This window comes from Coregonus lavaretus (genome assembly GCF_964263955.1).
Source record: "Coregonus lavaretus genome assembly, chromosome: 1".
NCBI lineage: Eukaryota > Metazoa > Chordata > Actinopteri > Salmoniformes > Salmonidae > Coregonus > Coregonus lavaretus.
The window spans coordinates 28,409,849-28,437,057 of record NC_139988.1 but is presented as its reverse complement, the minus strand read 5'-3'; the positions used below and the strand labels follow the sequence as shown (position 1 = coordinate 28,437,057).

Genomic DNA, 27,209 nt, shown 5'->3' with positions numbered 1-27,209 from the left:
CTCCACACCTTTAGGGCCTGTACCACGGCTAACAGCTCCCTGTCCCCTACGTCATAATTCCGCTCCGCCGGGCTGAGCTTTTTTGAGTAAAAAGCACAGGGGCGGAGTTTAGGTGGCGTGCCGGACCGTTGAGATAGAACGGCCCCTATACCGGCCTCAGACGCGTCCACCTCTACCTGAAATGGTAAGGCGGGATCCGGATGCGCCAGCACCGGAGCCGAAGTAAACAGGCCCTTCATTTTCCCAAAAGCCCTGTCCGCCTAAGCTGACCACTGCAAGCGCACCGGACACCCCTTCAGAATATACGTGATGGGAGCTGCCACCTGTCCAAAACCCCGGATAAACCTCCGGTAGTAATTCGCAAAGCCCAAGAACTGCTGCACCTCTTTAACAGTGGTTGGGGTTTGCCAATTACGCACGGCTGACACACGGTCCACCTCCATCTTCACCCCTGACGCGGACAACCGATAACCCAAAAAGGAGACAGACTCCTGGAAAAACAGACATTTCTCTGCCTTGACATACAGGTCGTGCTCCAACAGCCTCCTCAACACTCGACGCACCAGGGCTACATGCTCGGCTCGGGTAGAAGAGTACACCAGAATGTCATCAATGTACACGACCACACCTTGCCCCTGCATGTCCCGGAAGATCTCATCCATGAAGGATTGGAAGACTGAAGGAGCATTCATCAACCCGTATGGCATGACGAGATACTCGTAATGACCCGAGGTGGTACTAAAGGCTGTTTTCCATTCATCGCCCTCCCTAATGCGCAACAAGTTATATGCGCTCCTGAGATCCAGTTTTGTGAAGAAACGCGCTCCGTGCAATGATTCCGTCATAGTCGCAATCAGAGGGAGTGGATAACTGTATTTCACAGTAATCTGATTGAGACCACGGTAATCAATGCACGGGCGCAACCCTCCATCCTTTTTCTTCACAAAAAAGAAGCTTGAGGACGCAGGGGAAGTGGAGGGCCGTATGTATCCCTGTCTCAAAGATTCGGCTATGTAAGTCTCCATAGCCCTTTTATCCTCTTGAGACAAAGGATACACGTGGCTCCGCGGGAGCGCTGCTCCTGCCTGGAGGTCTATCGCACAATCCTCCTGTCTGTGAGGAGGCAACTGCGTCGCCCTCGATTTACTGAACACAAGTGCCAAATCCCCATATTCAGGGGGAATGTGCAATGCGGGCACTTGGTTTGGACTTTCCACCGAGGTCGCCCCCACGGAAACACCCAGACATCGCCCCTCACACTGAGCAGACCACTCCTTGAGAGCCCTCTGTTGCCACGAAATGGAAGGGTTATGGGTACTTAACCAGGGAATTCCCAGCACCACCGGGTACGCAGGAGAGTCGATCAGATATAGCTGAATAGTCTCCTCATGACCCCCCTGCGTACACATCTTAAGTGGTGCTGTGACCTCCCTAATCAACCCCGAACCCAACGGGCGGCTATCTAATGCATGAACGGGAAATGGAGCGTCAACAGGAAGGAGGGGAATCCCTAAATCTAAACAAAATTTCCGATCAACAAAATTCCCAGCTGCGCCTGAATCTACTAGCGCCTTATGCCGGGAATGAGGTGCAACCTGTGGAAAACTTACAGGTATACAAACATGCACAACAGAGAGCTCTGGGTAATGGGGCGTCTACTCACCTGGGATGGCTCCCCAGTGCGTGGCCTGTTGTCCCCTCCTCCTGGAGACCCTCCCCAGCACCTGGCCGCAGTGTGCCCTCCACGGCCACAATTGGTGCAGGGGACAGCCTCCCTCGGGCTCCTTCTCCTCCTCTCTCTAGCGCCAGCACCCCCGAGCTCCATAGGGCTCGGCTCGGAGGTGCTGGAGGATGGAATGGACGGACCCCACTCGGGACGTCCACGGGTGGCCAGCAGGGTGTCAAGACGGATGGACATGTCGACCAACTGGTCGAACGTGAGGTTGGTGTCCCTGCAAGCCAACTCACGTTGGACGTCCTCCCGTAGACTACATCGAAAGTGATCGATGAGGGCCCGTTCATTCCACCCTGCATCTGCCGCTAGAGTCCGGAACTCCAGTGCGAACTCCTGTGCGCTCCTCCTCCCCTGTCGGAGGTAGAATAGACGCTCCCCCGCCGCTTTCCCCTCAGGTGGATGGTCGAACACGGCCCTGAAGCGACGGGAGAACTCCGCATAGGAGATGGTGGTGGCGTCTATCCTCCTCCATTCGGCGTTGGCCCATTCCAACGCCTTGCCTGTGAGACAGGAGATGAGGGCGGAAACGCTCTCGTGTCCCGAGGGCACCGGGTGTACAGTGGCCAGGTAGAGCTCCACCTGCAGGAGGAACCCCTGACACCCGGCAGCCGTGCCGTCATACGCCCTCGGGAGCGAGAGCCGAATCCCACTGGGTTCCGGACCTTGGACGGGCGGACCGACCGATGGTGATGGTGTGATAGGTGGGGGTGTGGGTACCCCTCTGGACTCCCATCTGTGTAAGGTGTTGATGACGTCCTGCAGAGCGGTCCCAAGTCGATGGATCTGATCATCCTGGCTGCGGACGCGCTCCTCCAACGACTCAGGCGCTGCTGTTGCTCCTGCTGACTCCATGGGAAGGTGTGTAATTCTGTCAGGGTATCTGATGCGGATGTGGTGCGGAATCAAGTGCAGGACACAGGAGCTAAGTCAAACCAGTCTTTACTTGAAAAGACAAAATAACAAACGGGTCTAACCAACCCGGAGGCGAACAATACGCAACAGTGCGTAAAACACAAAACCGACTGCGCACGAAAACAACAGTGCGACGGTACACACTAGCGACTGGCAAAAAGTGAACAGCACCAACAGACAGGTGAAACCAATTACACACAACACATGACAGAAACAACGAGAACTTATAGGACACATAATCAACACTAAACATGAACAGGTGTACCAAACAGACCAAACCCAACAAACATCGAAAACAAAGAACGGTGGCAGCTAGTACTCCGGAGTTGACGACCGCCGAAGCCTGCCCGAACAAGGAGGAGGAGCAGCCTCGGCCGAAACCATGACAACATGCTGTTGTGCAAATGGAATAGACAACAGGTGGAAATTATAGGCAATTAGCAAGACACTCCCAATAAAGGACTAGTTTTGCAGGTGGTGACCACAGACCACTTCTCAGTTCCTATGCTTCCTGGCTGATGTTTTGGTCACTTTTGAATGCTGGCGGTGCTTTCACTCTAGTGGTAGCATGAGACGGAGTCTACAACCCACACAAGTGGCTCAGGTAGTGCAGCTCATCCAGGATGGCACATCAATGCGAGCTGTGGCAAGAAGGTTTGCTGTGTCTGTCAGCGTAGTGTCCAGAGAATGGAGGCGCTACCAGGAGACAGGCCAGTACATCAGGAGACGTGGAGGAGGCCGTAGGAGGGCAACAACCCAGCAGCAGGGCTGCTACCTCCGCCTTTGTGCAAGGAGGAGCAGGAGGAGCACTGCCAGAGCCCTGCAAAATGACCTCCAGCAGGCCACAAATGTGCATGTGTCTGCTCAAACGGTCAGAAACAGACTCCATGAGGGTGGTATGAGGGCCCGACGTCCACAGGTGGGGGTTGTGCTTACAGCCCAACACCGTGCAGGACGTTTGGCATTTGCCAGAGAACACCAAGATTGGCAAATTCGCCACTGGCGCCCTGTGCTCTTCACAGATGAAAGCAGGTTCACACTGAGCACATGTGAGAGACGTGACAGAGTCTGGAGACGCTGTGGAGAACGTTCTGCTGCCTGCAACATCCTCCAGCATGACCGGATTGGCGGTGGGTCAGTCATGGTGTGGGTGGCATTTCTTTGGGGGGCCGCACAGCCCTCCATGTGCTCGCCAGAGGTAGCCTGACTGCCATTAGGTACCGAGATGAGATCCTCAGACCCCTTGTGAGACCATATGCTGGTGCGGTTGGCTCTGGGTTCCTCCTAATGCAAGACAATGCTAGACCTCATGTGGCTGGAGTGTGTCAGCAGTTCCTGCAAGAGGAAGGCATTGATGCTATGGACTGGCCCGCCCGTTCCCCAGACCTGAATCCAATTGAGCACATCTGGGACATCATGTCTCGCTCCATCCACCAATGCCACGTTGCACCACAGACTGTCCAGGAGTTGGCGGATGCTTTAGTCCAGGTCTGGGAGGAGATCCCTCAGGAGACCATCCGCCACCTCATCAGGAGCATGCCCAGGCGTTGTAGGGAGGTCATACAGGCACGTGGAGGCCACACACACTACTGAGCCTCATTTTGACTTGTTTTAAGGACATTACATCAAAGTTGGATCAGCCTGTAGTGTGGTTTTCCACTTTAATTTTGAGGGTGACTCCAAATCCAGACCTCCATGGGTTGATACATTTGATTTCCATTGATAATTTTAGTGTGATTTTGTTGTCAGCACATTCAACTATGTAAAGAAAAAAGTATTTAATAAGATTATTTCATTCATTCAGATCTAGGATGTGTTATTTTAGTGTTCCCTTAATTTTTTTGAGCAGTGTACATATGAGATGGGTAATGCAAGATATGTAAACATTATTACGATAGTATAGAATACATTCCTCCTACAGATAACCATTAACTTCTGGTGTAGAAACGAGACTATGGCACTCCTCATTTCCATAGGAAAGCTGATGATTAACTATAATATGTTCTGACAGTATTTACACGTCCTGCATTCCTCTCTTTCCCTCTGTGACATGGTTAAGGATATTTCTAGTTTAAAAGTCAGAACCCATCAAGGTAAGGGGAGGGGTTAAAGTTAGGGGAGGGGTTAAAGTAAGGGTAAGGGGAGGGGTTAAAGGTTTAGGGTTGGGAAGTCCCAAGGATGATGGATAGCACTGACCGTCAGATAAGTCTCCATAAATGACAGGTTTACTCTTTGTTTGACCTCCCATCATCTCTCTGCTCCATCTATTGCCTATAACATCCAGCCTTTAACATCTACAGCCTATAACAAACAGCCTATAACATCTATGGCCTATAACATCCAGCCGTTAACATCTACAGCCTATAACAAACAGCCTATAACATCTACGGCCTATAACATCCGGTGCGTCAATTTAAGTAACATTAAAAAAGCTAGAGATATCCGTTTTTTTGCATGGTCTGCGTCTCAATCCACCACATCTGCCTATGTCGCCCTTCCACATCTGTGATGGAAAGTGGCAGAGCTACAGCACTGTTTCAGACCAAGAGACATCCGGAAAATCCGTCTTCTCACAAAAACACCTGTAGCTACTGAACGGTTTGGCCTATAAACTAATACCATTCTATATAGATGGAGAACACGATGGTGTTCTCCATTTTGCTCTACGACCCCCACAAGCCCCACGGGACTAATCTGAAATCAGTAACGCTGATGTGTCAACTTTTGTCTGTAGTGTCCGAACCATTTGGGCTACAAACTAATATGACCCCACTGTAGAAAGGGGAGACTTTCACGAACACGATGGTGTCACAGGACTCGTCTAAAGGTAACCTATAGAAATGAATGGAAGTATGGAGGTAGTTTAGTGCCTACAAAAATATTTCCTAAACTTTCTTATATTTCCTAGATATAAGACAGACACATCAAAAACGTATTATTATAAATAATTTTTGTTATATTTTTGGGGGATACCTAAAGGGGTCCTAAAATTCAAAATCAAATAGCTACATTATCCATGGTATGAACTTCTTAAAACAATTCCATATGTCAGCTTATAAATCCCCCCCCCCCAGCCTATAACGTCTACGGCATATAACATCCAGCCTTTAACATCTGCGGCATATAACATCCAGCCTATAACTACTGTAGTAACTACAGACGGTTTTAGAAATTGACTTTTCTAAGGGAACTCTCATGAACCTTAGATGGGACTTGAACATTTTCATTTCATTATAAATACCTGAAGGTAAGAGACATAAACTGGTGTTTGCTAATACCTCAACTTTAGCTCAGAGGGTTAACACGATCTTGAGGCGATTTAATACAAGAAGGCAATTACTCCCTGTTGTTCCCCCATGATTGATTGATGGTTTTAGGTGCAGCCCTATGGGCGACATTTAACTCTTCTTAAAACAGGTACTATTTGCCCTAACAATACCTCACAAATCTTCAAGTGGGATCTCTCAAAACTTCCGTTAGAATAGTGTCCATGAGAAGGTAATTATTATTTATGCAAATATTGCAACTCTGAGCCCTGTAACTCAGTTGTTGCTATTGCTCAAAGGGTTTACATGATGTGCAGCCTTTAACTCTGTTGTTGGTCTCTCACAGATACAACGGTCCCAACCTGGTTCTGAAGTACGACAAGCAGAGGAAGAGACTGGTCAACATCGCTGTTGACAACCGTAGCTCCCCTTTCTACGCTCTGAGAGATCGCCAAGGCAACGCCATCGGAGTGACAGCCTGCGACATTGATGGAGACGGAAGAGAGGAGATCTATGTGCTCAATACCAACAACGCCTTCTCAGGTACACACACACACAGAGAGATGCATGCACATGTTTAAGCATACATTCATACACATACACCCGCACACGCACTAACACACACACACACAAGTATACACACACATACACACGGATCACGTCCTCTCATCTCTCTGCAGACACTAACACAGAAGGGAGGATCAATATAGCAGAGATAAACATTTCTAATCACAGACTTCATCAGGTAACAGATAAGGACTTTGTGTCGCTATAAATCTTCTGAGAGTTTATAGGACTGACTGCCAAAAGTACAATATCACAGCTTTATCATTTTCTCTTTACTTTTTCTACCCCCAAAATGGTTGTATAGGATTTTAGATGTTTTATCTTAATTTAAATCTAAAATATTTCCTCTCCTCTCCTCTCCTCTCCTCTCCTCTCCTCTCCTCTCCTCTCCTCTCCTCTCCTCTCCTCTCCTCTCCTCTCCTCTCCTCTCCTCTCCTCTCCTCTCCTCTCCTCTCCTCTCCTCTCCTCTCCTCTCCTCTCTTCTTTCTCTCCTCTCCTCTCCTGAAGGTCGCGCCACCTACTCTGATAAGCTCTTTAAGTTCCGTAATGGCCGGTTTGAAGATCTGTTAAACGACGACATTAACGAACACCGTGATGTAGCCAACCGCTTGGCTGGACGATCTGTAGCCTGCATAGACCGAAAGGTACAGGAGCTACACACGCATAGCACCTGCACACACACACACACACACACACACACACACACACACACACACACACACACACACACACACACACATGCACGCACAGACTGAGAAACACATTCACACTGCAGAACTCACTATACACAGCTCTCTCTAAACAGATTGTCTTTCTATGTCAGTTTCTGTCTTTTACACCCCATTACTAACCTCTTACAGTGGGGAAAAAAAGTATTTAGTCAGCCACCAATTGTGCAAGTCCTCCCACTTAAAAAGATGAGAGAGGCCTGTAATTTTCATCATAGGTACACGTCAACTATGACAGACAAAATGAGGAAAGAAAATCCAGAAAATCACATTGTAGGATTTTTAATGAATTGCAAATTATGGTGGAAAATAAGCATTTGGTCAATAACAAAAGTTTCTCAATACTTTGTTATATACCCTTTGTTGGCAATGACACACGTCAAACGTTTTCTGTAAGTCTTCACAAGGTTTTCACACACTGTTGCTGGTATTTTGGCCCATTCCTCCATGCAGATCTCCTCTAGAGCAGTGATGTTTTGGGGCTGTCACTGGGCAACACGGATTTTCAACTCCCTCCAAATATTTTCTATGGGGTTGAGATCTGGAGACTGGCTAGGCCACTCCAGGACCTTGAAATGCTTCTTATGAAGCCACTCCTTCATTGCCCGGGCGGTGTGTTTGGGATCATTGTCATGCTGAAAGACCCAGCCACGTTTCATCTTCAATGCCCTTGCTGATGGAAGGACGTTTTCACTCAAAATCTCATGATACATGGCCCCATTCATTCTTTCCTTTACACGGATCAGTCGTCCTGGTCCCTTTGCAGAAAAACAGCCCCAAAGCATGATGTTTCCACCCCCATGCTTCACAGTAGGTATGGTGTTCTTTGGATGCAACTCAGCATTCTTTGTCCTCCAAACACGACGAGTTGAGTTTTTACCAAAAAGTTCTATTTTGGTTTCATCTGACCATATGACATTCTCCCAATCCTCTTCTGGATCATCCAAATGTACTCTAGCAAACTTCAGACGGGCCTGGACATGTACTGGCTTAAACAGGGGGACACGTCTGGCACTGCAGGATTTGAGTCCCTGGCGGCGTAGTGTGTTACTGATGGTAGACTTTGTCACTTTGGTCCCAGCTCTCTGCAGGTCATTCACTAGGTCCCCCCGTTTGGTTCTGGGATTTTTGCTCACCGTTCTTGTGATCATTTTGACCCCACGGGTTGAGATCTTGCGTGGAGCCCCAGATCGAGGGAGATTATCAGTGGTCTTGTATGTCTTACATTTCCTAATAATTGCTCCCACAGTTGATTTCTTCAAACCAAGCTGCTTACCTATTGCAAATTCAGTCTTCCCAGCCTGGTGCAGGTCTATAATTTTGTTTCTGGTGTCCTTTGACAGCTCTTTGGTCTTGGCCATAGTGGAGTTTGGAGTGTGACTGTTTGAGGTTGTGGACAGGTGTCTTTTATACTGATAACAAGTTCAAACGGGTGCCATTAGTACAGGTAACGAGTGGAGGACAGAGGAGCCTCTTAAAGAAGAAGTTACAGGTCTGTGAGAGCCAGAAATCTTGCTTGTTTGTAGGTGACCAAATACTTATTTTCCACCATAATTTGCAAATAAAAAATCCTACAATGTGATTTTCTGGATTTTCTTTTCTCAATTTGTCTCTCATAGTTGACGTGTACCTATGATGAAAATTACGGGCCTCTCTCATCTTTTTAAGTGGGAGAACTTGCACAATTGGTGGCTGACTAAATACTTTTTTTCCCCACTGTATCTCATTTGAGCATATCAACAATAACTCAGGCTCTCTGTTTGTCTCTTCTCCAAGCCCATATTATGGTGTGGGTTTTATGTTTGTGTGTGTTTCTGTGTGTGTGTGTGTTTGTGTGACTGTATGTGCGTAGTCATAATTCATGCTTGCTGTGTGTCCCGCCCTCCTCAGTGTGTGTTATGACAGTTCATTAGAAGAGAGATGTGGTGTTCCGTCTCCTCTTTTGCTCAGTGCACCGCTGTAATTACAAAACAATGTGCTCGTTCATTCTACAGACAGACATACAAGGGGAGAAATGATGTCTACACACATTTATACGCACAGACATGCATACACACAAAATACAAACACACAGACAAACACACACATTTAAACGAACACACATGCATGCACGCATGACACACACACACACACACACAGTAAGATAAAGTGGCAATGGATGTCCAGTGTATGGGCCAAATGGAGATCGGCAGACCAGCATATTTCTGTAATCATGACTGCAGTCCTCTCTACACCCCCCTTCCCCCCTCGCTCTCTCGCTCTCTCTGTGTCAGGTTGAGGGATAAAGCTGTTACCCAGTGAGGTACAGTACGGACAGTATTAGAATCGATTTTCTGACTGCAGTCTCATCTGACTGGGCATGGGAGAGGAGCCAAACCCATAGGAAAGAGATCTCCTTTTAATATGACAGTACCTTTAGAATGGTCCAAACTCTTAGTCTCCTTGAGTGTTTGTATTGTGTGTGCGTACTGTGTGTATGTGTGTGTTTGCGCACGGGCGTGTGTGTGTGTGTGTTTATTTCATGAGATGGATGAGAGAATAAAGTATTTTCCTTTAGCTGTAAAAATCCACCTCTCCTATACTTTCTGAGATTACCTTCTTATTCTCCCATCCACAGTTGGAGTTAAGTTAACGGCAGTCATTGATGAGCAGGGTGTGAGCCCACCTCATGTAATGGAGATTTCTCATCATTACACTGTAATATGATATTTAATATATCAATTATAGCCCCATTGGACCAGCATCACAAGGTTAGAAAGACCACTGGTGCTGGTGTTATATACAAAATTGCTATCTAAATTTGACCAGTTTCTCACAGCAGGAAAATAATCCTGCAGCAACAGGAAACTTGAATTATTATGTGGAATATAATTAATGGCCATTTTTGTAGGGGTTGATACAAGTTTTTAACATAAAATATCTTGCCGGTCAAATGTATGCATGTGTATATTTATAAATAAATGAATATGCCTTCGGAAAGTATTCAGACCACTTGCTTTTTTCCACATTTTGTTAGGTTACAGCCTTATTCTAAAATTGATTAAATAGTTTTTTCCCCAACATCAATCTACACACAATACACTAATGATAAAGCAAAAACTGGAAATATCACATTTACATAAGTATTCAGACCCTTTACTCAGTACTTTGTTGAAGCACCTTTGGCAGCGATTACAGCCTTGAGTATTCTTAGGTATGACGCTACAAGCTTGGCACACCTGTATTTGGGGAGTTTCTCCCACTCTTCTCTGCAGATCCTCTCAAGCTCTGTCAGGTTGGATGGGGAGCGTTGCTGCATAGCTATTTTCAGGTCTCTCCAGAGATGTTTGATCGGGTTCAAGTCCAGGCTCTGGCTGGGCCACTCAAGGACATTCAGAGACTCGACCTGAAGCCACTTCTGCGTTGTCTTGGCTGTGTGCTTAGGGTCATTGTCCTGTTGGAAGGTGTACTTTCGCCCCAGTCTGAGGTCCTGAGCGCTCGGGAGTAGGTTTTCATCAAGGATCTCTCTGTACTTTGCTCCGTTCATCTTTCCCTCGATCCTGACTAGTCTCCCAGTCACTGCCACTGAAAAACAACCCCACAGCATGATGCTGCCACCACAATGCTTCACCATAGGGATGGTGCCAGGTTTCCTCCAGACGTGACGCTTGGCATTCAGGCCAAAGAGTTTAATCTTGGTTTCATTAGAACAGAGAATCTTGTTTCTCATGATCTGAGGGTCTTTAGGTGCCTTTTGGCAAACTCCTAGCAGGCTGTCATGTTCTGCATGCAAGAGTGTGCCAAAATTCCTCCACAGCAATGTGAGAGACTGATCAACAACTACAGGAAGCATTTGGTTGCAGTTATTGCAGCTAAAGGTGGCACAACCAGTTATTGAGTGTAAGGGGCAATTACTTTTTCAAAGAGTGGAATTGGGTGTTAAATAACTTTGTTAATTAATGTAAAAACAATAAGTAGACATTTGTTTTGTTATTTGTAAACTCAGGTTCCCTTGATCTAATATTAGGTTTGGGTTGAAGATCTGATAACATTCAGTATCACAAATATGCAAAACTAGAGAAAATCAGAAAGGGGTCAAATACATTTTCACGGCACTGTGTGTGTATATATATATGTATATATATATATATATATATATATATGTATATATATATTCAGTACCAGTCAAAAGTTTGGACACACATACTCATTCCAGGGTTTTTCTTTATTTTTACTATTTTCTACATTGTAGAATAATAGTGAAGACATAGAAACTATGAAATAACACATATGGAATGATGTAGTAACCAAAAAAGTGTTAAACAAATCAAAATATATTTTATATTTGAGATTCTTCAAATAGCCTCCCTTTGCCTTGGCATTCTCTCAACCGGCTTCACCTGGAATCTTTTTCCAACAGTCTTGAAGAAGTTCCCACATATGCTGAGCACTTGTTGGCTGCTTTTCCTTCACTCTGCGGTCCGACTCATCCCAAACCATCTCAATTGGGTTGAGGTCGGGGGATTGTGGAGGCCAGGTCATCTGATGCAGCACTCCATCACTCTCCTTCTTGGTGAAATAGCCTGGAGGTGTGTTGGGTCATTGTCCTGTTGAAAAACAAATGATGGTCCCACTAAGCCCAAACCAGATGGGATGGCCTATCACTGCAGAATGCTGTGGTAGCCATGCTGGTTAAGTGTGCCTTGAATTCTAAATAAATCACAGACGGTGTCACCAGCAAAGCACCCCAACACCATAACACCTCCTACCCATGCTTTACGGTGGGAACTACACATGCGGAGATCATCCGTTTACCCACACTGCGTCTCACAAAGCCACGGCGGTTGGAACCAGAAATCTCCAATTTGGAGACCAGACCAAAGGACACATTTCCACCGGTCTAATGTCCATTGCTCGTGTTTCTTGGCCCAAGTAAGTCTCTTCTTCTTATTGGTGTCCTTTAGTAGTGGTTTCTTTGCAGCAATTAGACCATGAAGGCCTGATTCATACAGTGTCCTCTGAACAGTTGATGTTGAGATGTGTCTGTTACTTGAACTCTGTGAAGCATTTATTTGGGCTGCAATTTGTGAGGCGGTTAACTCTATTGAACTTATCCTCTGCAGCAGAGGTAACTCTGGGTCTTCCATTCCTGTGGCGGTCCTCATGAGAGCCAGTTTCATCATAGCGCTTGATGGTTTTTGCGACTGCACTTGTAGAAACTCTCAAAGTTCTTGAAATGTTCAGTATTGACTGAACTTCATGTCTTAAAGTAATGATGGACTGTTGTTTCTCTTTGCTTATTTGAGCTGTTCTTGACATAATATGGACTTGGTCTTTTACCAAATAGGGCCGTCTTCTGTATACCCCTACCTTGTCACAACACAACTGATTGGCTCAAACGCATTAAGAAGGAAATAAATTCCACACATGAACTTTTAAGAAGGCACACCTGTTAATTGAAATGCATGCCAGGTGATTATCTCATGAAGCTGGTTTAGAGAATGCCAAGAGTGTGCAAAGCTGTAATCAAGGCAAAGGGTGGCTATTTGAATAATCTCGAAGATAACATTTGTTTTTATTTGTTTAACACTTTTTTGGTTCCTACATGATTCCATATGTGTTATTTCATAGTTTTGATGTCTTCACTATTATTCTACAATGTAGAAAATAGTAAAAATAAAGAAAAACCCTTGAATGAGTAGGTGTGTTCAAACTTTTGACTGGTACTGTATATGTACGACCCAGAGTCTGCAACACCACCAAGCAAGCGGCATCATGAAGACCAAGGCGCTCTCCAAACAGGTCAGGGACAAAGTTGTGGAGAAGTACAGATCAGTGTTGGGTTATAAAAAAATATCAGAAATCCCACGGAGTACCATTAAATCCATTATTAAAAAATGAAAGAATATGGCACCACAACAAACCTGCCAAGAGAGGGCCGCCCACCAAAACTCACGGACCAGTCAAGGAGGGCATTAATCAGAGAGGCAACAAAGAGACCAAAGATAACCCTGAAGGAGCTGCAGAGCTCCACAGCAGAGATTGGAATATCTGTCCATAGGACCACTTTAAGCCATACACTCCACAGAGCTGGGCTTTACAGAAGAGTGTCCAGAAAAAAGCCATTGCTTAAAGAAAAAAATAAGCAAACACGTTTGGTGTTTGCCAAAAGTCATGTGGGAGACTCCCCAAACATATGGAAGAAGGTACTCTGATGAGACTAAAATTGATGGCTTTTTGGCCATCAAGGAAAACGCTATGTCTGGCACAAACCCAACACCTCTAATGACCATGTGAAGCAATGTGGTGGCAGCATCATGCTGTGGGGATGTTTTTCATCGGCAGGGACTGGGAAACTGGTCAGAATTGAAGGAATGATGGATGGCGCTAAATACGGGGAAATTCTTGAGGGAAGCCTGTTTCAGTCTTCCAGAGATTTGAGACTGTACACCAGCGGAACCCATCCAACTTGAAGGAGCTGGAGCAGTTTTGCCTTGAAGAATGGGCATAAATCCCAGTGGCTAGATGTGCCAAGCTTACCCCAAGAGACTTGCAGCTGTAATTGCTGCAAAAGGTGGCTCTACAAAGTATTGACTTTGGGGGTTTGAATAGTTATGCATGCTCAAGTTTTCTGTTTTTTAAATCTTATTTCTTGTTTGTTTCACACCCAAAAATGTTTTGCATCTTCGAAGTGGTAGGCATGTTGTGTAAATCAAATGATACAACCCCCCCCAAAATCCATTTTAATTCCAGGTTGTAAGGCAACAAAATAGGAAAAATGCCAAGGGGGGTGAATACTTTTGCAAGCCACTCTATGTGTACTCCTGGGGGTACCTCGTCCATCCACAGGGGGTACTTGGAAACACTCATAAGATCATAGGCCTACGGATAAAATGCACATTAAGGGATTACTTTTGGGGTACTCCGGCCATAGCGAAATGTGATTGGGGTTACAGTTAACCCAAAAAGTTTGAGAATGACTGGTGTAATATATTTGCTGTTTGGGAATATCGATCAATCAATCAATCAATCAATCATGCAAAGGCTTTGACACATTTTATAGTGAAAGAGTGGGGAGAAAGGATCAAAATTCCAAGGCTACTTGTGGTGTTGTAATGTATTTGCTCAAGCAAAATCGATCAGTCAATCAAGTTATCAATCAATCAAACTTCAAGATCATATCAGACAAAGGCCACTGAAAGAGTGGGGGAAAAGAGAAAAAAAAGGTAGAAAGATGAATGTGTTTTGTGTTATTTACTTCTAAATAGACCTCTATCACTCACTCAGAGATATAGTTACTCATCTAGACCACTTCATCTTTCTTAGTCTCCTTCAGGGTGTGTGTGTGTGTGTATTTCGCATACGTGCCTCTGTATGTGTGTGTGTGTGTGTGTGTGTGTGTGTATTTCGCATACGTGCCTCCGTATATGTGTGTGTGTGTGTGTGTGTGTGTGTGCATGCCTCCGTATGTGTGTTTTAGTCTCCTTGGGAGGGAAGTGCCATCATTTGTCTTTTCCAAACTGATGAAGGGAAGCTATTGATTTAAGATATGTGAAAGTGATAGATGACACTGAAACAGTAACACTTTCAGAAAATGACTAGTGACCGAAAATTAGCTTTGGGGTAAAGAGCTATCTGGAAACGATTGACACTTTTAGCTCCAAATGTGAATATTTGGTCCTACCCGAATGTCAAAGTTGATTTGTTGACTGTAATAGCCTCCCTAAGTCAAACAACGTCACAATGCGAAATGTCTTCAAAACACGCACATGTCCACTCAGCCATACAGTGGGGAAAAAAAGTATTTAGTCAGCCACCAATTGTGCAAGTTCTCCCACTTAAAAATATGAGAGAGGCCTGTAATTTTCATCATAGGTTCACGTCAACTATGACAGACAAATTGAGAAAGAAAAATCCAGAAAATCACATTGTAGGATTTTTAATGAATTTATTAGCAAATTATGGTGGAAAATAAGTATTTGGTCACCTACAAACAAGCAATATTTCTGGCTCTCACAGACCTGTAACTTCTTCTTTAAGAGGCTCCTCTGTCCTCCACTCGTTACCTGTATTAATGGCACCTGTTTGAACTTGTTATCAGTATAAAAGACACCTGTCCACAACCTCAAACAGTCACACTCCAAACTCCACTATGGCCAAGACCAAAGAGCTGTCAAAGGACACCAGAAACAAAATTGTAGACCTGCACCAGGCTGGGAAGACTGAATCTGCAATAGGTAAGCAGCTTGGTTTGAAGAAATCAACTGTGGGAGCAATTATTAGGAAATGGAAGACATACAAGACCACTGATAATCTCCCTTGATCTGGGGCTCCACGCAAGATCTCACCCCGTGGGGTCAAAATGATCACAAGAACGGTGAGCAAAAATCCCAGAACCACACGGGGGGACCTAGTGAATGACCTGCAGAGAGCTGGGACCAAAGTAACAAAGCCTACCATCAGTAACACACTACGCCGCCAGGGACTCAAATCCTGCTGTGCCAGACGTGTCCCCCTGCTTAAGCCAGTACATGTCCAGGCCCGTCTGAAGTTTGCTAGAGTGCATTTGGATGATCCAGAAGAGGATTGGGAGAATGTCATATGGTCAGATGAAACCAAAATATAACTTTTTGGTAAAAACTAAACTCGTCGTGTTTGGAGGACAAAGAACACCATACCTACTGTGAAGCATGGGGGTGGAAACATCATGCTTTGGGGCTGTTTTTCTGCAAAGGGACCAGGTCGACTGATCCGTGTAAAGGAAAGAATGAATGGGGCCATGTATCGTGAGATTTTGAGTGAAAACCTCCTTCCATCAGCAAGGGCATTGAAGATGAAACGTGGCTGTGTCTTTCAGCATGACAATGATCCCAAACACACCGCCCGGGCAATGAAGGAGTGGCTTCGTAAGAAGCATTTCAAGGTCCTGGAGTGGCCTAGCCAGTCTCCAGATCTCAACCCCATAGAAAATCTTTGGAGGGAGTTGAAAGTCTGTGTTGCCCAGCGACAGCCCCAAAACATCACTGCTCTAGAGGAGATCTGCATGGAGGAATGGGCCAAAATACCAGCAACAGTGTGTGAAAACCTTGTGAAGACTTACAGAAAACGTTTGACCTGTGTCATTGCCAACAAAGGGTATATAACAAAGTATTGAGAAACTTTTGTTATTGACCAAATACTTATTTTCCACCATAATTTGCAAATAAATTCATAAAAAATCCTACAATGTGATTTTCTGGATTTTTTTTTCTCATTTTGTCTGTCATAGTTGACGTGTACCTATGATGAAAATTACAGGCCTCTCTCATCTTTTTAAGTGGGAGAACTTGCACAATTGGTGGCTGACTAAATACTTTTTTGCCCCACTGTACATGCATGCATGCACACACACACACAACCACACACATTATGTATAGTCTCCTGATCCGTAATGACTGTTTACAGAAAAGAGCGTGAGTGAAGCATCATTACTGAAAACCACTGACTTTTAACACCAGTAACTAATTTTCAATGGCCTTGGAGCCTGCAGCACAAAATCGTAACTTGGGTGCAGTGTGTGTGTGTGTGTTTGTTTCTATTACCTGAGATGGATGTGCTGAGAGAGTAAGCTGTGACGATCTGATGCTGGTGGTGACATTCCTTAACAGTCATTTTCCTTTTAGTCCTGCAGTGGAAATTATATTAGCTATATATTTAGTCACATGCACAGGGTCACAGATGTAGTTACAGTGAAATTCTTAAGCTCCGAGCTCCAGGATGTCCGGGGGGCAGGAGGGGGACGGGGGACTAATGGTGGCTATTCAGCAGCCTGATGGTCTGGGGGTAGAAGCTATTGGCCAGTCTCTTAGTTTTAGCCATGATGCTCCTGTACTGCCCGTGTCTGAGTGATGGATGTGGGGAGAACAGGCCGTGGCTCAGGTGGCTGATGTCCCTGATGATCTTCTTGGCCTTCCTGCGACACCTGGTGTTGTAGGTGTCCTGGAGGGCAGGCAGTGTGCACCCAATGGTGCGTTTGGCTGAGCGTACGACCCTCTGTAGTGGCTTGTGGTCTGCGGCATTGGAGTTGCCATACCAGGCTATGATGCAGTCCGACAGTATTCTCTCAATGGTGCTCCTGTAGAACACTGTGCGGGCCCTCGGGAACAGGCTGAATTTCTTCAGCGAACTTGATGATGGAGTTGGTACTGTGTGAGGCCATGCAATCGTGGGTATACAGGGAGTACAGGAGGGGAATGAGGATGCACCCTTGTAGGGCGAGCTGTAGTCGATGAACAGCATCTTCACATATGCATTCCTCTTGTCCAGGTGGGTGAGGGCAGTGTGCAGGGCAATGGCGATTGTGTCGTCCGTGGATCTGTTGGGCGGTAGGTGAATTGGAGAGGGTCGAGTGTGTCGGGGAGGGAGGAGGTGATATGGTCTTTGACTAGCCACTCGAAGCACCTCATGATGCTACAGGTCGGTAGTCATTCAGGTCAGTTACTTTCCCTTTCTTCGGCACGGGATGATAGTGGACATGTTGAAGCAGGTGGGGATAACGGCCTGAGCTAGAGAGAGATTGAAAATGTCAGAAAACACAACAGCTAGCTGGTCTGCACATGCTCTGAGGGTGCGGCTAGGGATGCCGTCTGGGCCGGCAGCCTTGTGAGGGTTAACACGCTTGAATGACTTACATACGTCCTCTGTGGAGACCGTAAGCATGTAGCCCTCGTTGTCCTCAGGGGCTCTCCTTGGCAGCTCAGAGCCGTTATGCTCGAAGCGTGAGAAAAGGGTGTTTAGCTCATCCGGTAGGGCGGCGTTGGTGTCCGCAACATGACTGGCTTTCTTTTTGTAATCCGTCATCGTTAAAGCCCCTGCCACATATAGTGCATTGGGAAATTATTCAGACCCCTTCACTTTTTCCACACTTTGTTACGTTACAGTCTTATTCTAAAATTGATTAAATCGTTTTTTTCCCCTCATCAATGTACTCACAATACCGCATAATGACAAAGCAAAATGTATTTTTTTAAGCAAATGTATTGAAAATAAAAACTGAAATATCACATTTACATAAGTATTTAGACCCTTTACTCAGTACTTTGTTGAAGCACCTTTGGCAGTGATACAGCTTTGAGTCTTCTTGGGTATGACGCTACAAGCTTGGCACACCTGTATTTGTGGAGTTTCTCCCATTCTTCTCTGCAGATCCTTTCAAGCTCTGGCTGGGCCTCTCAAGAACATTCAGAGACTTGTCCCGAAGCCATTCCTGCATTTTCTTGGCTGTGTGCTTAGGGTTGTTGTCCTATTGGAGGGTGAACTTTCGCCCCAGTCTGAGGTCCTGAGCGCTCTGGAGCAGGTTTTCATCAAGAATCTCTCTGTACTTTGCTCTGTTCATCTTTCCCTCGATCCTGACTAGTCTCCCAGTCCCTGCCGCTGAAAAACATCCCCACAGCATGATGCTGCCACCACCTTACTTCACCGTAGGGATGGTATTGGCCAGGTGATGAGTGGTGCCTGGTTTCCTCCAGACGTGACGCTTGGCATTCAGGCCAAAGAGTTCAATCTTGGTTTCATCAGACCAGAGAATCTTGTTTCTCATGGTCTGAGAGTCCTTTAGGTGCCTTTTGGCAAACTCCAAGCGGGCTGTCATGTGCCTTTTACTGAGGAGTGGCTTTCGTCTGGCCACTCTACCATAAAGGCCTGATTGGTGGAGTGCTGCAGAGATGGTTGTCCTTCTGGAAGGTTCTCCCATCTCCAAAGTGGAACTCTGGAGCTCTGTCATAGTGACCATCAGGTTCTTGGTCAACTCCCTGACCAAGGCCCTTCTCCCCTGATTGCTCAGTCTTCCATTTAAGAATGCTTCAATGCTTCAGAAATGTTTTGGTACCCTTCCCCAGATCTGTGCCTTGACACAATCCTGTCTACGGACAATTCCTTCGACCTCATGGCTTGGTTTTTGCTCTGACATGCACTGTCAACTGTGGGACCTTATATAGACAGGTGTGTGCCTTTCCAAATCATGTCCAATCAATTGAATTTACCACAGGTGGACTCCAATCAAGTTGTAGAAACATCTCAAGGATAATCAATGTAAACAGGATGCACCGGAGCTCAATTTCGAGTCTCATAGCAAAGGGTCTGAATACTTATGTAAATAAAGTATTATTATTTGTATATTTTTGTATACATTTGCAACAATGTATAAAAACCTGTTTTCGCTTTGTCATTATGGGGTATTGTGTTTAGATTAATTTAATCCATTTTACAATAAGGCTGTAACGTAACAAAATGTGTAAAGATGTAAGTGGTCTGAATACTTTCCGAATGCACTGTACATCTCGTATCTGATCCGCTGAATTCCTCCTCCACTTTGTCCCTATACTTGTGTCTCGCCATCTTGATCGATCTGCATAGGTCATATTTGTACTGTTTTACCATAGAATTGTTTATACAAAAGCTGTGTGTATGTGTGTGTGTGTGTCTGCGTGCTTGCGTGTGTGCCCATGCACCTGTTTGTATGTGTGTGTGTGTGTGCGCATGCTTGCATGCGTGCATCCGGGCCTCTTTATTCGCGTGTATATATATGTATATACTGTATTCTAGTCATTGCTCATCCTATGTAAGTACTGCTGTACACACCTTTTCTATTCATATACTGTCCATACTGTACACACCATTATATTTATTCTTAATTTCTTAATTTTTACTTTGGATTATGTGCGTATTGTTTTGTTTTGTTTTCTAGGTATTATTACTGCGCTGTTGGAACTAGAAACATATACATACAAGTATTTTATATGGAAATCTGTGTATGCGACCAATAAACTTTGATTTGATGTGTGTGTGTGTGTGACTGTAAGGGCCAGTGGGTAAATTAGCTCATTGGAATGGTAGTGTGTAATCTATTAGGGTGGTTCCGTCTGTGCCTTTGTGTCTGCAGGGACCCTCACTGATAATGGAGTGTGAAATTAACCTCCAAAGGGATGAAGAGAAGGATGGAGGGAGGAGAGAGAGAATGAGGGAGAGAGAGGAGGGAGGAGAGAGAGAATGAGGGAGAGAGAGAAGGAGGTAGGAGAGAGAGAAGGAGGGAGGAGAGAGAGGAGGGAATGAGATGGAGTAAGAAGAGTGAAAGAGGGAGAGAGAAAGATTGCAGGATGAGAGAAAGAGAGAGAAAATGGTATATGTGTGGGGAATGAGGGAACAAGGATAAGGGTTGAGTGAAAGATAGGGGTCTAGAGTTCCAACCTTTTTGTGCAGTCTATGGTTCCAACTTTTCATGTCTCTCCTTCCTTATGGAACTGGGTGTGATGCCATGGACAATGTTTGTTCACATCGCTTACTTAAATCTCTTGTCCAAATAATGTATTCTCCTTTTATTTTACATTTTAGTCATTTAGCAGACGCTCTTATCCAGAGCAACTTACAGTATTTTTAATACTGGCCCCCTGTGGGAATCAAACCCACAACCCTGGCGTTGCAAACGCCATGCTCTACTAACTGAGCTACCGGCCATTCCCTCCCCTACCCTGGACCAATTGTGTGCTGCCCCATGGGTCTCCCGGGCGCGGCCGGCTACAATAGAGCCTGGATTCGAACCAGGATCTCTAGTGGAACAGCTAGCACTGCGATGCAGTGCCTTAGACCACTGCGCCACTTGGGAGGTGTTATATGTTGCATATCGTTATGCCATCTTCTAAATACTGTTACAAACTTCACCTATGTTCTTCTCTTCAGACTTGGTGGTTTTGATAACCAACTTTACCAGTGGTAACTTAACTCTAACTCAAAGTCCATGTCTTCTTGTCTCTAGGGTACAGGTCGTTATGCCATCTACATAGCTAACTATGCCAGTGGTAACGTGGCTCCCCATGCCCTGATAGAAATGGATGAAGCTGCCAGTGACCTCTCCCGAGGCATCATCGCCCTGTCCAACGTCGCAGAGCAGGCTGGAGTCAACAAGTTCACAGGTAGAGCTGTGTGTGTGTGTGTGTGTGCATGTGTGCGCATGTTCTGTGTGTGTGTGTGTGTATTATCAGTGTGTGTGTGCGCGTGTGCATGTGTGTGTCTGTGAGTGTGCAACAAATTGTCACAGTCTCACTTCAGTATTCAACGTTTGTCCAGGGGGGGATAAACATAAAAACTCAAGGTTTAAGTTTAGGCATTCATTCCGACTGGTTCAGGTAAGGGTTAAGGTTTGGAATAGTGCTGAGCGATTAACCGAAATGTCAGTTATTTTTTGTTTTTTAAAGAACTAGTTGACCGATGTCTGTTCAATTATTTGAATTCCATTTCATATTAAATTTTTTGGTGAACTCAATGCGCACATTGCGCAGTTTCTGTAGAGATAAATCAGATCAAGCCCGAACTCTGCGATGCAGTAGGCAGTTATAGTTTGCAACAGGCCAATATTCAACATAGTTTCATGCAGAAAATGTTGTAATTAACTACAATGACCATAATCCATTGTGTGCCTACTTGTCCGGTCTGTGTTTCTTTTACATCTGCTACGTAAAATACAGAAGAATGCGCTATCGAGAAAGACAGAGCAGTTACTTAGCGAGGTACAGTGCCTTGCAAAAGTATTTATCCCCCTTGGAGTTTTTCCTATTTTGTTGCATTTGTTTTATTTGAATTTCATGTAATGGACATACACAAAATAGTCCAAATTGGTGAAGTGAAATGAAAAAAATTACTTGTTAAAAAAAATTATCAAAAATAAATACCGGAACCCTAAGCAAGGGGCACCACCAAGCAAGTGGCACACCATGAAGACCAAGGAGCTCTCCAAACAGGTCAGGGACAAAGTTGTGGAGAAGTACAGATCAGGGTTGGGTTATAAAAAAATATCTGAAACTTTGAACAGTCCAAGGAGCACCATTAAATCCATTATAAACAATGGAAAGAATATGGCACCACAACAAACCTGCCAAGAGAGGGCCACCCACCAAAACTCACAGACCAGGCAAGGAGGGCATTAATCAGAGAGGCAACAAAGAGACCAAAGATAACCTTGAAGGAGCTGCAAAGCTCCACAGCGGAGATTGGAGTATCTGTCCATAGGACCACTTTAAGCCGTACACTCCACAGAGCTGGCCTTTATGGAAGAGTGGCCAGAAAAAAGCCATTGCTTAAAGAAATAATTAAGTCAACACGTTTGGTGTTCGCCAAAAGCCATTTTCTGGTGCTATTATAGATCCTTTTTTTAATGGTTCTTAAGAGACCTTAGGAAAGGGTTCTTTATAGCACCATACAGGTTCCATTTAGAACCTTATTAGCATGGTTCTTTATAGAACCTTCAAAAAAGGTTCTATATAGCACCAACAAGGGATCTGCTATGGCTGCAACCCTTTTTGGTGCCAAATAACTCTTATTTGGCACTATATAGAACCATTTGATTTTAGTGTGTGGGATTGAACCCGCGATTCTCAGAGCAGTAGCTCGTGGTTGAAGGCCTTCCTATATACCCATCCACAACACCCTAGCTAGCCGCGAGCCTACTATATGTAATAGGCGCTCACATTGCCCCTAGTGGACGGTATTGAAGGCATCTCCCGACATCCTTGGGACATGGACAAACTTCTAATACTGCAGTGGATCTGGTGTGACCTGGCTGGTGTGTGTGTGACTAGCCATGTTCTTTGTCCCGAGCATGATTTACAGAGCGACCATGTCCCACTGAAATATAGACCTCTTTACTACAGACACACCTCTAGGAGAGAGAGAGAGAGAGAGAGAGAGAGAGAGAGAGAGAGAGAGAGAGAGAGAGAGAGAGAGAGAGAGAGATTGTGATTTTTTGGCCCTGTCAGCTGTTTACTCCATTCAAAGTCATGAAGTAAGGGAGTGTACAGTAGGAGAGGAGAAGAGAAGGACGACACGCACATACATCACCCTGGACTGGCTCAATGGGCCACAGATGACATTACTCACAGCTTAGTAGAGCTCCCTATAGACCTACAGCAGCCCTGTGTCCCTGACTCCTTTGATCAGTCTGTGTTCGTGCGTTTGTGTGACAGGGAGTAGAACGGACAAACCCTGAATCCCAAATGTACTCCTAGCCCCACTTAGGTCTAGATCTAAGAAGATTGGATAAGTGTAAGCAATATCATTGGTAGTGTAGTGTATTGAGATTATGATGGTGTTAAAGGTTTTTAAGTGGAACTGAAAGAATGTTCATTTTAGTATCAAGAGGGAATGTTTTAGTGTAATGTCACATACAACAGACAGGAAGAGTGTTGTAGACAGGGGAGACTGGTGATTGGCCAGAAGAGGGAGCCACCCATCTTTTTGCATTGTTTATAAATAGGGGTTAAACGAAGAAGAAAGTCAGAACGGCCATGGCAATCTGGGACGCCGTTCTCCAGACACACCGCGGGTCTGTAACTTATGCTGTAACCTTGTGATATTAATAAAAGCCTCTAATCATTGTGCAGCATAAGCGGACTCTTTGTTGACAGCAATAATTGCCACCATTCACCCGATACGACAGTAGCTCCATATATTCCTCTGATAGGCAAGGTAGAAATATTCCTAATTTGCATATACAGTTGAAGTCGGAAGTTTACATACACTTAGGTTGGAGTCATTAAAACTCGTTTTTAAACCACTCCACAAATTTCTTGTTAACAAACAATAGTTTTGGCAAGTCGGTTAGGACATCTACTTTATGCATGTAATTTTTCCAACAATTGTTTACAGACAGATTATTTCACTGATAATTCACTATATCACAATTCCAATGGGTCAGAAGTTTACATACACTAAGTTGACTGTGCCTTCAAACAGCTTGGAAAATTCCAGAAAATGATGTCATGGCTTTAGAAGCTTCTTCAGCAATGAAGAAGCCACTGCTCCAAAACCGCCATAAAAAAGACAGTCTACGGTTTGCAACTGCACATGGGGACAAAGATCGTACTTTTTGGAGAAATGTCCTCTGGTCTGATGAAACAAAAATAGAACTGTTTGGCCATAATGACCATCGTTATGTTTGGAGGAAAAAGGGGAGACTTGCAAGCCGAAGAACACCATCCCAACCGTGAAGCACGGGGGTGGCAGCATCATGCTGTAGGGATGCTTTACTGCAGGAGGGACTGGTGCACTTCACAAAATAGATGGCATCATGAGGAAGGAAAATGATGTGGATATATTGAAGCAACATTTAAAGACATCATTCAGGAAGTTAAAGCTTGGTTGCAAATGGGTCTTCCAAATGGAAATGGACAATGACCCCAAGCATACTTCCAAAGTTGTGGCAAAATGGCTTAAGGACAACAAAGTCAAGGTATTGGAGTAGCCATCACAAAGCCCTCAATCCTATAGAAAATGTGTGGGCAGAACTGAAAAAGCGTGTGCGAGCAAGGAGGCCTACAAACCTGACTCAGTTACACCAGCTCTGTCAGGAGAAATGGGCCAGAATTCACCCAGCTTATTGTGGGAAGCTTGTGGAAGGCTACCCGAAAACAAGTTAAAAGGCAATGCTACCAAATACTAATTGAGTGTATGTAAACTTCTGACCCACTGGGAATGTGATGAAAGAAATAAAAGCTGAAATAAATCATTCTCTCTACTATTATTCTGACATTTCACATTCTTAAAATAAAGTGGTGATCCTAACTGACCTAAGACAGGGAATTTTTACTAGGATTAAATGTCAGGAATTGTGAAAAACTGAGTTTTAATGTATTTGGCTAAGGTGTATGTAAACTTCCGACTTCAACTGTACCTATCCAATCCTCTCAGATCTACACAATTGCCTAGGAGATCAGGGCTAGGGGTTGATTTGGTCTAGGTAAGCAGTTAAATTGCTAAACCATGTTTTGTTGTCCTGGGATTGCACTCAGATATGGTGACCACTGCTGTTGGAAGGCATCCAAACACTAGGGGGCAGAGTGTTCAGAGTGGGGTAGATTAAAACTGTCTGCCATCACTGTTTCATCTTGATCTAGAGGCCTTCATCTAATGCTCATTAATCACACTGGAGGAGGAACAGACAGTGAGCTTGTATTTTTAATCGTAACATCGTCCTGAGGGGGGTAGTTCATATTTTTATGACCTAAAGGAGACAGTGGTGTTTGTCTGAACTGATAGAGAGAGATAGTCAATCAACAGATAACACCGTGACACCAGGGTGACTCTGCAGATTGTAAGACTGAGTCCCGACTCACCCCCCACATCCCTCCCCACTTCCTACTCCCCCTGGCCCCTTGCTCTTCTCCCTTCAATATGTGTTGTCCCAATATAGAGGGGACAGATATTATACAGGGACCATTATGGGGGGGTGGTTCGACCCACTTCAATCCAAGGCAGCATCGGTGCAAGATTAAGAGCAAAGTGGTTTTGAGCAATTAATACAAAAGGGCTTTTGGCTTCAATAAATGAACTGTATGGTACAGGGTGTGTGCATGTGTGTATCTGTGCTAACAAGATCTCACGGTTTTACCAATTTGACTTCAGATTCTAACGTTTATCCACATTTCTCCAAACGTAAAAATTTAGAAGTTGCTCCAAATGTCAAATTTCGAAGTGTTTTTGAGACAATGGGGTTGCTCCTCCTACTCAGCATCATTCTTTTAATCAAAACGTCACATTTCAAATCTAATGGTTAAGGTTTTTGGAAAGGGTTAAAACATTTGGTTCTGAATGGTTAAGGGTTACATTTTGAGATAAGGTTAAAACAAAATAAAATAAAATGAGTGTCTACCACTGGATTGAACATACTACCTCGGATCAGGAGATTACGCCTATATGCCACACCTGTCCACAGTGCCTGAGCAAAACCCAAGCATACTTAATGGTAATAGTGCTCACTGTTGCCCCTAGTGGCCGGTTTTGAAGTCATTCCCGATGTCCTCTGGACATGGACAGGCATTACATTTCTAAGTCAATCTTCAGCGATCTGGCATATCTGTGCATGTGTGTGTGAGTGTGCGTTTTTGCATGCATGTATCTTCGTGTGTGTGTGTATGTGTGTGTGTGTGTGTGTATGTGGTCATGCTCCCTGTGATGTGTTGGGCAATTGGCATGCTTTCTCTCTGTGAGGTATGTGTCAGCAGAAAGCCCTATGTCCCATTCAGGGGAAATGGCCTGGAAAGGACTAATGATCTCTCTGATCGCTTTTCTGATGGAGCCTGCTCTCTCCTTCTTTCCCCTCTCTCTCTCTCTCTCCTCTCTCTCTCTCTCTCTCCGCTCTCTCCTCTCTCTCTCTCTCCTCTCTCTCTCTCTCTCTCTCTCCCTCTCTCTCTCTCTCTCTCTCTGTGTGTCTCTCCTTTCTGTTCTCTCTCTCTCTCTCTCTCTCTGTGTGTCTCTCCTTTCTGTTCTCTCTCTCTCTCTGTGTCTCTCCTTTCTGTTCTCTCTCTCTCTCTGTGTCTCTCCTTTCTGTTCTCTCTCTCTCTGTCTCTCCTTTCTGTTCTCTGTTCTCTTCTCTCTCTCTCTCTCTCTCTCCTCTCTTCCTCTCTCTCTCTCTCTCTCTCTCCTCTCCTTCTGTTCTCTCTCTCTCTGTGTCTTTCCTTTCGGTTCTCTCTCTCTCTGTGTCTCTCCTTTCTGTTCTCTCTCTCTCTGTCTCTCCTTTCTGTTCTCTGTTCTCTGTTCTCTCTCTCTCTTCTCTCTCTCTCTCTGTGTGTCTCTCCTTTCTGTTCTCTCTCTCTCTGTGTCTCTCCTTTCTGTTCTCTCTCTCTCTGTGTCTCTCCTTTCTGTTCTCTCTCTCTCTGTCTCTCCTTTCTGTTCTCTGTTCTCTCTCTCTCTCTCTCTCTCTCTCTCTCTCATTTCTGTTCTCTCTCCTCTCTGTGTCTTTCCTTTCGGTTCTCTCTCTCTCTCTCTCTCTCTGTGTGTCTCTCCTTTCTGTTCTCTCTCTCTCTGTGTCTCTCCTTTCTGTTCTCTCTCTCTCTGTCTCTCCTTTCTGTTCTCTCTCTCTCTCTCTCTCCCTCTCTCTCTCTCTCTCTCTCTCTGTGTGTCTCTCTTTCTGTTCTCTTCTCTCTCTCTCTCTCTCTCTCCTCTCTCTCTCTCTCTCTCTCTCTCCTTTCTGTTCTCTCTCTCTCTCTGTGTCTTTTC

The 27,209-nt window shown here is 45.0% G+C and overlaps 1 protein-coding gene across 1 annotated transcript in view; it reads left to right on the top strand.

Annotated features, from left to right (window-relative positions):
• The window catches only part of LOC311132954 (cartilage acidic protein 1-like), a gene marked incomplete at both ends in the record, with an annotated part of 57,430 nt that overhangs the window by 9,505 nt on the left and 20,716 nt on the right, over positions 1 to 27,209 (top strand). The window contains 4 exons of the mRNA XM_084166347.1: positions 6,260 to 6,456; positions 6,988 to 7,124; positions 20,977 to 21,133; positions 21,500 to 21,543. Of these exons, the coding sequence (XP_084022473.1) occupies positions 6,260 to 6,456; positions 6,988 to 7,124; positions 20,977 to 21,133; positions 21,500 to 21,543 (535 nt within the window). The remainder of the gene's footprint in view (positions 1 to 6,259; positions 6,457 to 6,987; positions 7,125 to 20,976; positions 21,134 to 21,499; positions 21,544 to 27,209) is intronic.